At 42.7% G+C, this 16431-nt stretch overlaps 1 protein-coding gene across 1 annotated transcript in view; it reads left to right on the top strand.

The window, feature by feature from the left end:
- The window catches only part of THBS4 (thrombospondin 4), a 56657-nt gene that overhangs the window by 22478 nt on the left and 17748 nt on the right, over window positions 1-16431 (top strand). The window contains exons 8-12 of the mRNA XM_048849652.2: window positions 4337-4474; window positions 6252-6329; window positions 9242-9394; window positions 11853-11957; window positions 12204-12311. Coding sequence (XP_048705609.2) covers window positions 4337-4474; window positions 6252-6329; window positions 9242-9394; window positions 11853-11957; window positions 12204-12311 — 582 coding nt within the window. The remainder of the gene's footprint in view (window positions 1-4336; window positions 4475-6251; window positions 6330-9241; window positions 9395-11852; window positions 11958-12203; window positions 12312-16431) is intronic.

Genomic DNA, 16431 nt, shown 5'->3' with positions numbered 1-16431 from the left:
GAAAGTCAGGTTTTGTTCACCATTGGAGATTTGAGAATTAACAGATTAATGACATCTGAAAAACCAAGGAAATGAAACCTGATTAATCGAAAGAGGAAGTAAGAATTATTCAGAAGTGTTTTAAAAAAAAACAAAAAACCCACCATCCACCACCCACACTTCCTTGGTCCTAATTTTCCACTTCTTTATACTGATTGCTGTTGGGAAAAAATATGGTGTAATGGAGCGGAGAATCAGGTTCTTTGTATTTTGGTTGGCTGCAGCACTTACTTAACTCAGAACAGTTTGGTGGGAGGGGAGCTTCCTTTGTTAAAAATTCAGCACTCCCACTCCCTTTCAACTGAGGGCTGAAAAAGCTCCCAACCCACATTTTCAAAAAGCCACTCAATAAAAAAAGCACTCAATATTCCTGATATTTTGAAGGGGAAAATAAAATTGTACACCTTCTTTGTACATCATAAAGAAGCATAAAAAAAGGCACAAACATTTACTTTTCAGGCAATATTTAACAGGCTTCTGTTTTTATACCTGCAGATTTATGGCTGCAGTTATTTGCAGACTGTCTAGTCACTTAGAGGGTATTTCTACACTGCATTGTAAACCCTCTGTGGGACCCAGGCTTGTGGACTCGGTGTTTCCAAGACCACACTTGAGCATCCACACTGCATGGTAAACCTGGGCTTACAAATGCTGGGCCTGGGTTTCACAGCTATTCCTAATGCATCTATACTGCACTACACAGAGCTACTGACTCAAATCTGTAGTCTGAGCTGCGTCCACACTGCAAAACAGCAGTGTTTGGACCCGAGTCACAGTAGGACTCGGGCTCCCACCCACCCCACTAGCAGTGTCCATGGACCTGGGTTCTGAGTATTTGCTGACCAAGTCAGACTGGTTTGTGTGCAGACAGAATGGGGCTTGGTCTGCAGTGTAGACATACCCATGGGGAGCTGCAACTGTGATTCCCAGCACAGGTGGACGGACTCTGCGAGCTCTGCTTAAGCTAGCACGCTAAAAATAACAGTGTGGCTGTTGGGGCACTGGTGATTGCTTGGGCTAGCTGCCTGAGCCCCGATGTTGAGTGGGCTTGGACTTGGGAGGCTAGCCTGAGCCGCCCCCCCGTGCAGTAATGCTCATGTTGCTATTTTTAGTGCGAGGCTGTCTGTCTACCCGCACTGGGAATCTCCCCACCCAGCTGCAGCGTAGACATAGGCTTAAGTGTTTAATCTGCAGGTGTACATCATAGCGTCTAAGCACCTCCCAAGTAATTAAAAATAGAAATAACAATCTCTCTTTCTTCCTCCACAGCCAGCAGGAGAAATAGCTTGAGTATTTGATAGTTGTTTTGATTGCTGGTTGATGTTGTGTGTGCAAGTCAGAGAGAGAAGGTGCATGAGTCTATTTGTGTCCATTTATTAAAAGAATCTTATAGAGGGAAAACTAAGTTGAAGAAATTGAATGTATGTTCCAGTTACCTCATTTGTGGGTGGAGTCAGGTGCTTAAACATCACATGAATTGTGCCTACTGTTATGTCAAGCACAAAAATGGAGGTCTGGGTTTGTAAATCTGGTCCAATAGGCACAAACAGCTTCCTCACACTTGCTACTCTGACTCAGTCCACACCTGGATGGACCTTGTCCTTACCTATGGTAGGTGTGCAAGGGAACTTCAGTCTCCAGAGCCTTCCCTGCCCTGGTGATTTTAAGCAAAAATCCTGTTACTACCAGTGGAGCAGGCTCTACCAATGGTAGAAGTTGAGGGAAGACTAATCCAGACTGGTCGCTAGTGTGTTCAACACGAGTGGTTCAGGCTTGCTTTGAACATGGTCAGATCACACAGTGTTAAAAACATAGGCACTAGTGCCCCACCATGGTGGAGCTGAGTTAGTGTCAGAAACAGTGGTGAAAATTTTTGCCAAAAAGATATAGAACAGACACACGCCATGCCCATTCAGACCTTCACCTTTATGCTGATAGGGCCAATAAATTGCCAATCAATGTGGGACTTTTTCTTTACAAGAGCACGTCTGTTAAAAACTGGAATAATGCCTACAACTCATCTCACATAGGCCATCAAATGATAACTTTTGTTGGGCTAAATTAGGGTGGCCACCTTTTCAAAATGCAAAAATGGGACAAATACAGGAGCCCCACCCCCTGCTCCTCCTCTTCCCCAAGGCCCCGCCCTCTGGTCAGGCCGGAAGCTGGAACCAGGCATTGGTAAGAACCACCCAGGGAGCCCAAGCTACTGTGGGGAGCCCTGGACCCTCTACTTCAGCAGTCCCCAAACTTTTCACGGTTGTGCTCCCCCCATCCCTGTCTGCACCAACCGCGCCAGAGCTGGAGCTGGAGTTGGAAGCAGGGCTACTGCTGGGGGTGGGGCCAGAGCAGAGCTGGGGGCCAACCAGGGCTGGGTGGTGATCACTTCCTGAACCCCATGGGGCTGGCCTGGGCCCTGCCACCCCGCCCCCAAACGTTCCTCCATGCACCCCACAGTTTGGGAACCGCTGCTCTACCAGCCCTGGGTGGGGGGGCTGTGGTGCCCAAGAGCAGCCCTTGGCCCATGTCCCCACCCCCTCAGGGCACACCACCCTGGGTAGGTGAAGGGTCTGGGACTCTGGGGTTCCCCACAGCAGCCCGGGCTCCCTGGGCAGCTCTTACTACTGCTTGGCTCTGGCTTCTGGCCTGACTAGTGGGTGGGGCCTCAGTATAAGAGAAGGTTCAGGGGATGGGACCACAGAGGGGGCAGGACTAAGCCCCCCCACTGGGAAGAATCTGGCACTGCCCTTAAGTAGGCGCAGAGTGGTGCTGCAGGGAATCCAGGACAAATGCTGTTCCAGACTCATTCAGCCTGGTCCTGGGACTTGAAATGTACATTTTGGGACTGTCCCACCCAGTTAGGGATGGGTTGTCACACTAGGCTAAATGTGGGGTGCATTTGAACCAGTGGAATGCTCTCTATGGCCTTACCCACACCCAAACTGTCCAGTTGTCCAGGAAGGACACTTTACAGAGGGAGACACAATGATACGTTAACTGCTTCTGCATATCATGAAACCAGGGCATTTAAATAGGAGTTTTGTATTCAATAACTGTTAAAAAGGAATCTAGAATTCCAGCTGGGAGCCATTCTCATCCCTGTCTGAGCCTTGAGACTGTTAACATCTCTCTAGTAAGGCCTCTCTAGTAAGGCCAGGAGGAAGCGTTGCTGATTTGTTTGGGGATGTACCGCACAACCTTAAAATATTGTCTTAATATGTATTTTGAACTGCATGTCTCTTCTATAAATAATGACATTGTTTGAGCTCCCTCTACTGGCTAAAAAGAAATCTACTTTTTCAAATCTGGAGCTACATTGGACCTAATGAGCAAGATGTCTGTCTTACATTTAAATTCACATTGCAGATTATGCTTTTATAAAATCTTTTATTCTATTAGGCTCCAAAGCATGATTTATTTCTCCCAATTTTGTGTTTAGTAGTCTGTTACAATATATATATATAATGTTTATATGTTGATTACTTCTTAACCTACCTTCAGTGAACATGGAGAACAATTGGCTCACGAAAGCTCATGCTCAAATAAATTGGTTAGTCTCTAAGGTGCCACAAGTCCTCCTTTTCTTTTTGCAAATACAGACTAACACGGCTGTTACTCTGAAACTATCCTCATTATAACAGCCCTTAACATATTTGAAGACTGTCCCTTTGAGTCTTCTTTTTTCAAGACTAAACATGCCTAGTTTCTTTAACCTTTCCTCATAACTCAGTTTTCTAACCTTTTATCATTTTCATTGTTCTCCTTTGGTCTCTCTCCAGTTTGTCCACATCTTTTCTAAAGTGTGGTGCCTATCTAGGGAGTTGAAAAATGAACATATTCAGGATTTGTCTGCTAATTAACAAATGGTGTTAGTATTTGACATATACTGGACAGGGGCAGGACTGCAACAGGGCATCTGCCATTTTAATTAATTCATTTTCAGGTTACGTTTTCCCCCCTGTATTATATCAAATACAAACAACAGCAAAATGCTGCTATTTATATGTGCATTGAATACAGGTGGACAGTCATTCCCCAGTGATCTAATGACTGCTGCTATTACAGGGCTTTCTATTTCGGTCATGTCCATTCAAGTGGTACTTGGTCAGACTTCAGCAGGAGTTGAACCCATACAACTGAGGGGAGAGTTGAGCTCATGGTTTGAGACTTCTAGGACAACTATACAATTCAATATTATTTAAGTACCGCTTTAAAAGGCCATGTTTTGGAATCTGAGATCAACAGAATGTTATCGACTCACTGATGCAGGTTCAATGATTCATTTGTGTCTTTTTAGTGCCGCTATAGCCCGTGCTTCCCTGGGGTACGCTGTGTGAACATTGTTCCAGGCTTCAGATGTGAGGCTTGCCCCCCAGGATACACAGGACAGACAGTTCTGGGGGTGGGGATCAATACTGCCAAGAACAATAAGCAGGTGAGTGGCAGCCAGACACACCGCCATCTCCGGTGTGAGAGGCTGGTTTGATATCACTTCTGCTTTCCAAATACAGTTTAAAACAAAACTATTAAACATTCTAATTATTTTTCATTCAATAAAATTACACGTGTTTTGGGCAGCCCAGCAGAGTGTAGCGTTATTGAATAGATGGCTACATCATTTTGTCCCTGACTTTAACAGCCATAACAACAGGTTAATGTGGGGTGAAGGAGAGACAGGAGAAAGCCTTACCTAATGGGAAACATCCTGTAGGATTTGATAGAAAATGCCAAATTTTCTGTAGGTCCATATGATATCTTGTAAAAGAGATTTATTTTCCTTCTGTAGATTTCTATAGGATGGTTCATAAAACTTACAGTAAAGTTGGCATCTTTCGTACAACTCTATAGACCAGATTCTGAGCTGAGTCCTGAGTGTTACTATAGTGGCAGCTACACCACACATGGGCTCCCCTAGGTTCGGAGAGACTTCAGTTGGCCAGATCTGCCAGGTTCATGGCTGCTTCGCATTCCTATACGAATACAGCCCTATAGGTTTTAGTGTAATTTCTATAGAACCCTACTGGTTAAGACCCCGTTAAATTCTATAGGAGTTTCTCAGAAGTATCACAAACAGACTAAAAAAGCAACAGAGCATATAGGTGAGAAAATTTAGTAATTGGTTCTTCCACATTGTACATAGTAATATGTTATGTTGATGTTACACTCATCAATGTATAGGAAATTTAACAGGGCATTAGTTTAGGACAGACTCTATGGCAGGAGTTCTCAAACTTCATTGCACCACGACCCCTTCTGACAACAAAAATTACTACACGACCCCAGGAGGGGGACCGAAGCCCGAGCCCCTTTCCCCACCCCCTCCGAGTCCCACTGCCCTGGGGGGGGGGGGGCAAAGCCAAAGTCTGAGCCCACCACCTGGGTGGGGGGCCAAAGCCGAAGCCCAAGGGCTTCAGCCCTGGGCAGGGGACCTGTAACTTAAGCCCTGAAGCCCTCAGTTTTGGCTTTGGTCCTGGGCCCCGGCAAGTCTAAGCCAGTCCTGGCAATCCCATTAAAATGGGGTCGTGACCCACTTTGGGGACCCTCCCAACCCAGTTTGAGAACTGCTGCTCTATGCTGTTATAGATGGCCATTTTGTTTGCAGTTGTTAAGAGACAGTCTGCTTTTCCATCACAGATAAAACACAAAATAAGTAATTTTAAAAGAAAAAGTTAATGCCACTCTATTTATAGGGCCAAATTAGATTTCCTCTGAGGCTGAGTTATGCTATAAAAAAAAAAAAAAAAAAAGGAAGAAATGCGCTACCTCAGAAGCAATGCCAAAAGTCATTATGCAGATACAAGGTCCATTAACTGGGAAGAAGTTCTTTGTAATTAAACTGGCTCTAAAAATATTGGCTGTATTAAACCAAACAAAAATTGATTTAGCATCACAACACTTCTGTGTGGTAGGGAAGTACCACTACCCCTACCTTACAGACTGGGAACGGTGGCACAGAGAGGCCAAGTCACTTGTTCGCAGTCACAAAGTCTGTAGTGGAGCAGGAATGTGAATCCAGGTCTCCTGGGTCACAGGCCGGCATCCTAACCCTTGGACCCCCCTTCCTCCATTTCTGATTTAGATTGAATGCCATATTGAACACGCTTGTTCATGTTTCTAAAGCCTTTGAAGGTGGTCAGTGGGTGATTTCCCTTCACACTTGGATCTAAGGTTCACTAGCTTTTTATTATAGACTCCTTATTTTGTTGTGTTAGGTCTGCTTGGATATTGATGAATGTAATAATGGCCAAAATGGAGGGTGCATTCCAAATTCCCACTGCATAAACACCATGGTAAGTACCCTTTCATTTACTGTTTTCAAAACTGATCATTTACATCAGGCTGTGATTTGGATCTGTGGTTCTGGCTTGAGATAACCTCTGTATTATATCTTTTGACTATCTAAACAAAAAGAATCCCATCTCCTCCCTAAAAGTTAAAACAACCAGTTTTTAATGAACAATTAGCATGGCTTCATGACAGGTTTCAGAGTTGCAGCCGTGTTACTCTGTATCCGCAAAAAGAAAAGGAGGACTTGTGGCACCATAGAGACAAACAAATTTATTTGAGCATAAGCTTTCGTGAGCTACAGCTCATCCTCTCCTCTTTACCCAGCAATGACAGCAGTCTTCCCTTCATCCCCTGCAGTTGCAGGGAGTTCTGGCAATTGTGCAAGTATTTGCGGTGGGGCATCATCTGAAAATATACATCTTCACTCCCCACTGGGTGTAGCTGCAACAAGACTGGAAGCCAGCAATTCCTCCTGGTGCCCTGTAGATAGGGGCAACCTCTCCATTTCTCTCTCTCTCTCTCAATCATCATAGTATATAGGGGAAGTCAGGGCAGAAGAGTGTGGAAGTAAAAGTGGAATGAGAGGAGTGAAAGGAGGAGAAAAGGCGTGGAAGCTCCTTTTAATACATTTTTGGCCTTTCACACCCCTTTAGCCTACTGCTAAATGCTGTTTCACTATGAGATGGTCTGCTGTGTATAGCTAAGTAAACTCACACAAAAAGAATAAGAGAACCCCCACATTTAAATATTTAAGTTTATTGAGTGCTTCTGGTGATATCAAACTGCAAGCTCTGGGTGAGGTACTTTTACATAAATTAAGTATTGTGTTACTAAACCCCCTTCCTCTGCTGAATATCTTTCTCTTTTTTTAACATCTACAGCATTTCTATCTGATGCATCTTCTGTCCCGTTACTAGACCAGGCATCCTTTAGAGATCTTCAGCCCTTTTTCATGCAGTCTTTAGGGAGACAAGTGGGCCTCTGGGTAAGCCAGTTCTTGAAAAGCTCATCAGTGGAACAGACTGACTGTCTGCCCTGCCTCCATTAAGTATCATCTGGGTCAAGAAATGCTGTTTTAAAGGTTGTTTAACTCAGGGGTGCCCAACCTATGGCCTGCAGGCCATACACGGGCCACCAGAGCATTTCATAAGACCCGTGGCCTACTTCAAACACAATACACTAAAGGCTGATTCATTAGTGTTTTGCCATCATGTTGACATCATTTTAGTTTACACAAATGTGTAAACAGACAATGCTATACCTAGAAACAACCTATCTAAATAGATATGAAACAAACTGAACTTAAAATATAAATCAGTACAGGTGACTTTAAATTTTATTAAAATATGTAGAATCTGTTTGGCCTACACAAGGTTGTGCTTAGGTTTATGTGGCACCACTGGATTCGGAGCCATGATACAGCTAAGAATACATTGTGCAAATCCAAAGTAACTAGCGGATTTCAGGAGTTGTGAGCCTGGGTGAACTGAACCCATCAATTTTATTTAAATAAAGGGGGGAAAGAATTGCACAAAGCACTGGATTTCATACAGTCCTAACCACATGCAGATCTCAGCTAGCTGCCAATTTTCTAAACTATCACTCATGAATTATTTGATTTATACAATTCTCCATCTATCTCCACGTTCAAACTGTGTGGCTTACTGCCATGAAATCAGATGGCACAGATGAAAATCCTAAACAAATCCAGACAAAACCATGTCCTTCCTGGTACAGACAAAATACTACATATGTGGGTTATGAGTATGCTTTTCCAATCCACCTGGACTAGGTCAACTCTAACAGGTCACCCATGAGGCTTTGCTGCTTAAGAGGTAGGAAGTCATCTGAAACTCCTGATAAAACAAAGACTCACTATTTACACATAGAGCTGCATGTCTAGTTATGTCAATATATATTTGTTCCCTTTCTTTGTCTTTGAAAATGTTGAAAGTTATTATTGATTATGGTGGGGTTTTAACTGATGTTCTTGTTGTTGTTTTTTCACCGGACAGTAAAAGATTAAAAATAATTAAGCATGGGGAATAGAGAGCTCAAGACCAAATGAAGTGCCTGTGTGGGCTTATTACAGCCCATTAGTAAACCTGTCCACATCACAATACCCACCATCAGTAGCAAAGGCACTAACTGCAACATCCTTGCTTGGAATCTCTGGGCTTGTTTACCTAAGAAAGTCACACTGATGTAGTTTCAGTGTTATTTTAAGCTGATTTAGTTAAGCCAATACAAAAGGCTGCATGGACACTTATGTCAGTTTAAACAAGGTTTATTTTGATCTAATTTATGTCAAATCCTAGACATTGTCAACAGACAGAAGTTGTACCAGTTTAGCTTAAGTCAGTTTTTAAACTGATTTAAGCAAAACCAGAGCAAACTTTTGGTGGACACATTTATTTCAGCTTAAGAGCAGCTGGTTTCAATTTAGCTTAAACTTGTTCCCAATTAAGTGAAGCTAAACCAAAACAAGGCTGATTTATACCAAAATAAGAGTCCACACATGCTTTTCACCTGTTAAATTGATTTGTAATCTGTGCATAGACAAGGGCTCAGCAAAGAATGAACAGGCATGGAGACTGTAATATCCTTTCCCACCTTGAAGTTGGCTCATCCTGAGTGTGGGCTGCTGCTGGTACTCTACCTGTTCTCTGGATAAATAGGGGACTTTGGTCCCATCACAGCTGCCAGTCTCACATGTTTGATAGCACTAAGTGCACGTGAAAAAATGTCTATTCACAAAGGAGCTAGCAAGACGCCTCAGCGAACATGAAACTTAGCCTGCACATCATAAGCAAACAGTGTGAGGCAAATCACAGACACACTGTTTCGGGAAGAGGATTGCTTAATTTTAATGCAAAACAGTGAAACTCATGCAAATGATTGATGGTCTTTACAGGGTTCTTACCACTGTGGCCCATGCAAACCCGGTTATACTGGAGACCAGGTCAAAGGATGCAAGGCTAAGAGCAGCTGCAGAAATCGAGCCTTGAACCCATGCAGTGTCCATGCACAGTGTACTGAACAGAGGCAAGGAGAGATTTCATGTACCGTAAGTTGATGATAGGATATATTTTAGGCTGCTCCAGAAAAACTAGAAAAAACAGTCCTACTGAGGCAATGAGCAGGATGTTTTAGGGCCTGTGTACACTTTGATCAGTAAAAAAGTGTGTTTGTAACCAGAGTATTACCATTTGACCCAGTTACAAAACAGTCCAGTTGTGTCCAGATAGCAGACTCTCTCCCCTCCCCCCAGTACATCTACGTGGTAGCCAAATCTGGGTGGCTACATTTACTGTGCTGCCTAGCAGCATTTGTAGGATTGTGTTCTGGAAAGTCTGCCTCTGCTATCTGAGCTGCTATCCTGTGTGATCTCAGCAGAAAAGTATGCCAAACATCAACGCGCACAGAGCAAGCATCAGCATCACATGGATCTCTGGCCATGTTCTGCTGTCCAGTGAGTTGTGAGGAAGGTTATCTGGTATATAAGTGTGGTTATGGGCTCCTGTCTACATAATGAGATAAGAGTATTCTGACCAGATTACCTAAAGATTGAGCATGTCAGATTAGATCTCTGGCGAGGGTGACACATAGCTGGTTGCTGTAGTTATTAGTCATGCAACGTGTGGGCACAAACTGTGCCACTAAAGGGGTACAAACTCAATCAGAAGTTTTTGTGTAGCTGGAACCTTAAATACAATAGGCCTAATAGCGTAACCTTTGTACAGGCAGAATTTCAAGTGAAGTTCATTTCTTTTGCCACAAGGAAGACTAATATCAAGGCATTCATACACCAGGAACAGCAGTTCCCCCACTGTGTCTAAAAGAATGAAAACATCACAACCAATGCCTATTGCATTAAATAAAGATCTGTATTGCTCTTCTCTATGGTATATTTAAGAGATTATGAGGGTTTTTTTTCTGCTGTTGTAATGAAAGGGTTGGACAGATCTATTTACTTAGGAGTATTTCTATTTTTGTATGCAAGCATCAGATACGGAAGGAGTCATTTAAATTTGACATTGGTTAAAGTAATCTGAGATGCCAAAAGACTATTCCTTGTTATGTTGAAGGTTTTCATTCTAAACTTATTTGTCTTTGTTTAAAGAGATGCAGTAGAACGAATCAGGTGTGTGGAGATTCACTGCAGCAGAGCTCAATTCCATGTCTTTAAAGATGTCAGCTCTATGGGCAGGGTCTCTAGAATACTGTAATATTTCAGAGTCCCTTTCTGTAGCAAGGGTTTATAAATTCTGTCTATAGAGATCACTAATCTGCTTCGGCCAACCAATGGGATACAGCACCTTTCACTTCTTTCTGTGAAATAACCTGCTGGTTTTAGTCTAATTCTCTATGGATATGTTTCAATACCCCCAAAACACCATGACAGCTAGTATTTATCAGGCTTGCTAGATGGCATTCTCAGTAGAGAGGCCAAGGACACAGAACATATATAGACTTTACTGCCCTTTCTACCCTGGGAGGTAGCAACTCTAAACCAAGATTGAAATGCATTGGTGGGACAGCATGAGGAAGCTATCCCTGCTAGAGTGTGACCAGAAGTGCTCCCTCACCCAACCTCAGTCTTTGCAACTCATCCAACTCATCACCCTGGAAGCAAGAGACTGATCCTGCATATGAATACCACATATGCTCTACAATTTTCTTCTGGGGTCTGAAGCTAAATCAGACATTTTTCCTTCTGCTATCCCCTCCCTCTCTGGCCCTCTAGGTGCATCTCAGTTTTAAGTATATTTATTTCAAAGAAAAAACTGGGATACTTCAAATGTCTGTAACAGAGAGATTTCTAGATATTGGTGCTGAGGACAGTCAGGAGAGGTCTGAAGTCCACTGGCAGTTTTACCCAGACATTTGGGTGTGCAGTTTCAGCAGTTACATCCACAAATTAGGTATTTTTGAGAACTGATAGCAATTTAGATACTTAAACGTTCGTATGCAGAAATGCCCAATTTGCTCGTGCAAATAATTGTGTGTAAAATATTCCAGAGAGATTTCAGACTTCTCTTTCTGAAAGTCTGGCCCTCAGAATATATGTTACATACTTTGGCTCTTTTTCCAGTGGGTTTGCATTTTGTTGTCTTTCAGAGAGACTATTGACCTCTGCTTCACCTCGGATCACTAATGCCTACCTTTTCAAAAGCAACCACTAATTCTGGATGATCACCTTGAGACACTGAGGATCTGAGCATCCACTGGAGTCATTTGGAGTTGTGGGTACTCAGCACCTCTGAAAATCAGGCCCTACGTGTCTGACGCTGGCAATCCAAAATTAGCAGATACATTTTAAGTTTGGAGCTAAATCTCAATGCCTACCTTAACAGATAGCGATGTGTGCTTGAATATATCATTATACATGTTAGTGCCTCCTGCACAGCATATTGATCCTTTCTGAAACTGACCTAGGGTCACATCTTGAGCATTGCTGTACATGTTTGCAAAGTGGAATCTTCAGTCTTTCTGTGGTTCTATACTAGTGTTTTCATTTGTAGTGTGGCATTGGTTGGGCTGGTGATGGTTATATCTGTGGAAAGGACATAGATATTGATGGCTATCCTGATGAAAAACTCTCATGCTCTGCTGATAGCTGCAGAAAGGTAGGAGGCTTTTTCTTTTTAATCACCCAGGGGAGTGATAGTGTGGGGGCATGAAGAGGCAGTGAGGGAAACACTACGAAGTATAAACACTTTTGCAAGTTCTTTTATGCTTATTTTGTTTAAAATACATTTCATTAAGAAACTTTTCAGGTTAATAGTAAAGAAAGTCAGTCAGCCCCCAGGAGAGAGATTTCAAGTAATGTTGTGGAATGCTGGTCATATTTCTTGGGTTTATTTTTTGCGTAGGACAACTGCAGATTTGTTCCAAACTCAGGACAAGAAGATGCAGATGGTGATGGACTCGGAGATGCCTGTGATGAGGATGCAGATGGAGATGGAATTCCTAATGAACAGGTACTGTACACAGACATAGAACATGGTTCAGGTTTGGAATCCCAGGCCAGTAGGATGGAATGAAGTTGGTGCAAGGTGGGACGATTCTAAACGTAATACAGTACCATTTTCCTAGGCATGTCCCACTGCCCTCACTACATTTAGCCACCCGTACTCACCAGCACCTTCTCTAATGCACTCATTTCTATTTATACAATGCTTACATCAAAGACCTAAAAAATCACACTGTGACAAACAACCTTAACTCCAACCTACCAATAAGAACATAAGAATGGCCCTACTGGGTCAGACCAAAGGTCCATCTAGCCCAGCATCCTGTCTTCTGACAGTGGCCAGTGCCAGGTGCTCCAGAGGGAATGAACAGAACAGGTAATCATCAAGTGATCCATCCCCTGTCGCTCATTCCCAGCTTCTGGCAAACAGAGGCTAGGGACGTCATTCCTGCCCATCCTGGCTAATAGCCATTGATGGATTTATCCTCCATTAATTTATCTAGTTCTTTTTTGAACCCACTTATGGTCTTCGCCTTCACAACATCTTCCGGCAAGGAGTTCCACAGGTTGATGGTGCAGTGTATGAAGAAATACTTCCTTTTTATTTGTTTTAAACCTTCATCTGGTGACCCCTAGTTCTTGTGTTATGAGAAGTAGTAAACAACACTTCCTTATCTACTTTCTCTACATCAGTCATGATTTTATAGACCTCAATCAGATCTCCCCTTCGCCATCTGTTTTCCAAGCTGAAAAGCCCCAGTTTTATTAATCTCTCCTCATACGGAAGCTGTTCCATACCCCTAATCATTTTTGTTGTCCTTTTCTGAAACTTTTCCAATTCCAATATCTCTTTTATGAGATGGGGCGACCACATCTGCACATAGTATTCAAGATGTGGGTGTACCATGAATTTATATAGAGGCAACATGATATTTTCTGTCCTATCATCTATCCCTTTCTTAATTATTCCCAGCATTCTGTTCACTTTTTTGACTGCCGCTGCATATTGAGTGGATGTTTTCAGAGAACTATCCACATTGACTCCAAGATCTCATTCTTGAGTGGTAGCAGCTAATTTAGACCCCATCATTTTATATATATAGTTGGGATTATGCTTTCCAATGTGCATTAGTTTGCATTTATCAACATTAAATTTCATCTGCCATTTTGTTGCCCAGTCACCCAGTTTTGAGAAATCCTTTTGTAGCTCTTCGCAGTCTGCCTGGGTCTTAACTATCTTTAGTAATTTTGTATCATCTGCAGATTTTGCCACCACACCACCCTTTTTCCAGATCATTTATTAATATGTTGAATAGTATTAGTCCCAGAACAGACCCCTGGGGGACCCCACTATTTACCTCTCTCCATTCTGAAAACTGATCATTTATACCTACCCTTTGTTTCCTATCTTTTAACTAGTTACCAATCCATGAGAGCACCTTCCCTCTTATTCCAGGGCACCTTACTTTGCAAATTACTTTGGAATTAGAGGAGTTCCTCAGATCTGTCACCTAAAAAGAATGGCTCAGGTTTGGGAATCTCCCTTACATCCTCGGCTGTGAAGACCGATGCAAAGAATTCATTTAGTTTCTCCACAATGGCCTTATCGTCCTTGAGTGCTCCTTTAGCATCTCCATCGTCCAGTGGCCACCCTGGTTGTTTAGCAGGCTTCCTGCTTCTGATGTACTTAAAAAAAATTTGCTATTACTTTTTGAGTCTTTGGCTAGCTGTTCTTCAAATTCTTTTTTGGCCTTCCTAATTGTATTTTTACACTTCATTTGTGAGTGTTTATGCTCCTTTCTATTTTCCTCACTAGGATTTAACTTCCACTTTTTAAAGGATGCCTTTTTGCCGCTCACTGGTTCTTTTACTTTGTTGTTTAGCCACGGTGGCTCTTTTTTGATTCTCTTACTATGTTTTTTAAATTGGGGTATACATTTAAGTTGAGCCTCTATTATGTTGTCTTTAAAAAGTTTCCATGCAGCTTGCAGAGATTTCACTTTTGGCACTGTACCCTTTAATTTCTGTTTAACTAATCTTCTCATTTTTGTGATGCTGAATTACTTGTAATTTAGTAATTATTTAATGACAAATTTTCCTTGAAAAAAATACTATGTGACCATGTAATTAAATATCTTCCATTGTTGTTTGCAGTATTGGTATAGCAGTGGTAGTTCCCAGAATGTTAGAGAGACAAGGTGGGTGAGGTAATATCTTTTACTGGACAACTTCAATTGGTGAGAGAGACAAGCTTCCAAACTTTCACAGAGCTCTTCTTCAGGTCTAGGAAAGGTACTAAGAGCGTCACAGCTAAATACAAGATCAGGCCAACCGACAGCTCTCTGACACCACGTACTATAGAGAAATCAAAGAAGACCCCACACCACAATTTACCCAGGAACTTAAGGATATAATCAAATCCTTCCCCAAACAACTCCAAGAGAAACTCTACAAACCCACCCCCATGAACCCACCCCCGTGACCTTTTACATGGTTCCCAAGATACACAAAGGAACCTGCACAACACTTTCAAAAGATGAGCCTGGGAGCTTCAATTCATAAAAACTTTGCTTGGCACTAAAAATCATGGTCTTAATAAAGACATTGGATTTATGGCTTATTACAACAACCTGCAATCCACTAGTCCCACTTTTTGTGCTATGACTGTACCTTAGAATATGTGTTAACTACTTATGCTAAACAATCTGCTCTATCTTGTTCTTAGCTGTGGTACTGAGTATCTTTCCCAGACCTGAAGAAGAGCTCTGTGTAGCTTGAAAACTTGTCTCTCTCACCAACAGAAGTTGGTCCAATAAAAAGAGATTAACTCACCTACTGTGTCTCAGCAGTGAAATAGTTAAAGGTGAAAATTTCAGTGTCAACATTATGTTTCAGACATAACAGTTCCATTATCATGAAATGGGCAGGTCTCACCTCCCAGAACTATTGTTACAGGCTGTCCACATTTTGAGGAAGACAACTCTGCATTTATTTACCTGTTCATTTTTTCAAGGGTTTCTTGAACAACCATGAGAGTTAGGCACTCTTGTTTTTATTTAAATTGAAGTTTAGATTCTGTAGCATCCATCCAATAGCAGTGTCACAGAGTACACCATTCACCGTTTGTCTGGTGCCTCCTCCTAGCTGCGCTGGGGATTAGCTCACAAGGTTGACACCCCTTCCCACGGTTGTATACTGTCACTCTGTCTTTCTCTCTGGTCTGCAGCCCCAATCTTGATTCAGGAACCGCAGTATCCTCTTCATGAGTCAGCCCTCTGTCCAAGTCACTCAGCATTCTCCCCTTCAGGGTATAGGGCTTCAAAGTCTCTGTCACTCCCAGTGACCCCGACACTCTTTCAGTTCACTGCCCCACCAGTGCCACTTCCCCCGTGGCAGGTAGGGAACCCAGGCCTGCCCTCTACTCCGGGTTCCAATCCAGGGACCCACAACCCAGCAGTTCTGGGCTTTCCTCTCCCAGCACAGACTGCTCCTTCCCTGGACTTATAGATTCATAGATATTTAGGTCAGAAGGGACCATTATGATCATCTAGTCTGACCTCCTGCACAACGCAGGCCACAGAATTTCACCTACCACTCCTGCGAAAAACCTCTCACCTATGTCTGAGCTATTGAAGTCCTCAAATCGTGGTTTAAAGACTTCAAGGAGCAGAGAATTCTCCAGCAAGTGACCTGTGCCCCATGCTACAGAGGAAGACGAAAAAACTCCAGGGCCTCTTCCAATCTGCCCTGGAGGAAAATTCCTTCCCGACCCCAAATATTGCGATCAGCTAAACCCTGAGCATATGGGCAAGATTCACCAGCCAGATACTACAGAAAATTCTTTCCTGGGTAACTCAGATCCCACCCCATCTAATATTCCATCACAGGCCATTGGGCCTATTTACCATGAATATTTAATTACCAAAACCATGTTATCCCATCATACCATCTCCTTCATAAATTTATTGAGTTTAATCTTAAAGCCAGATAGAACTTTTGCCCCCACTGCTTCCCTTGGAAGGCTATTCCAAAACTTCACTCCTCTGACGGTTAGAAACCTTCATCTAATTTCAAGTCTAAACTTCCTGGTGGCCAGTTTATATCCATTTGTTCTTGTGTTCACATTG

This window comes from Caretta caretta, chromosome 5 (genome assembly GCF_965140235.1).
Source record: "Caretta caretta isolate rCarCar2 chromosome 5, rCarCar1.hap1, whole genome shotgun sequence".
NCBI classification, from domain to species: domain Eukaryota; kingdom Metazoa; phylum Chordata; order Testudines; family Cheloniidae; genus Caretta; species Caretta caretta.
Note: the sequence above shows the minus strand (reverse complement) of the source record. Positions and strands in the feature narration are given on the sequence as shown.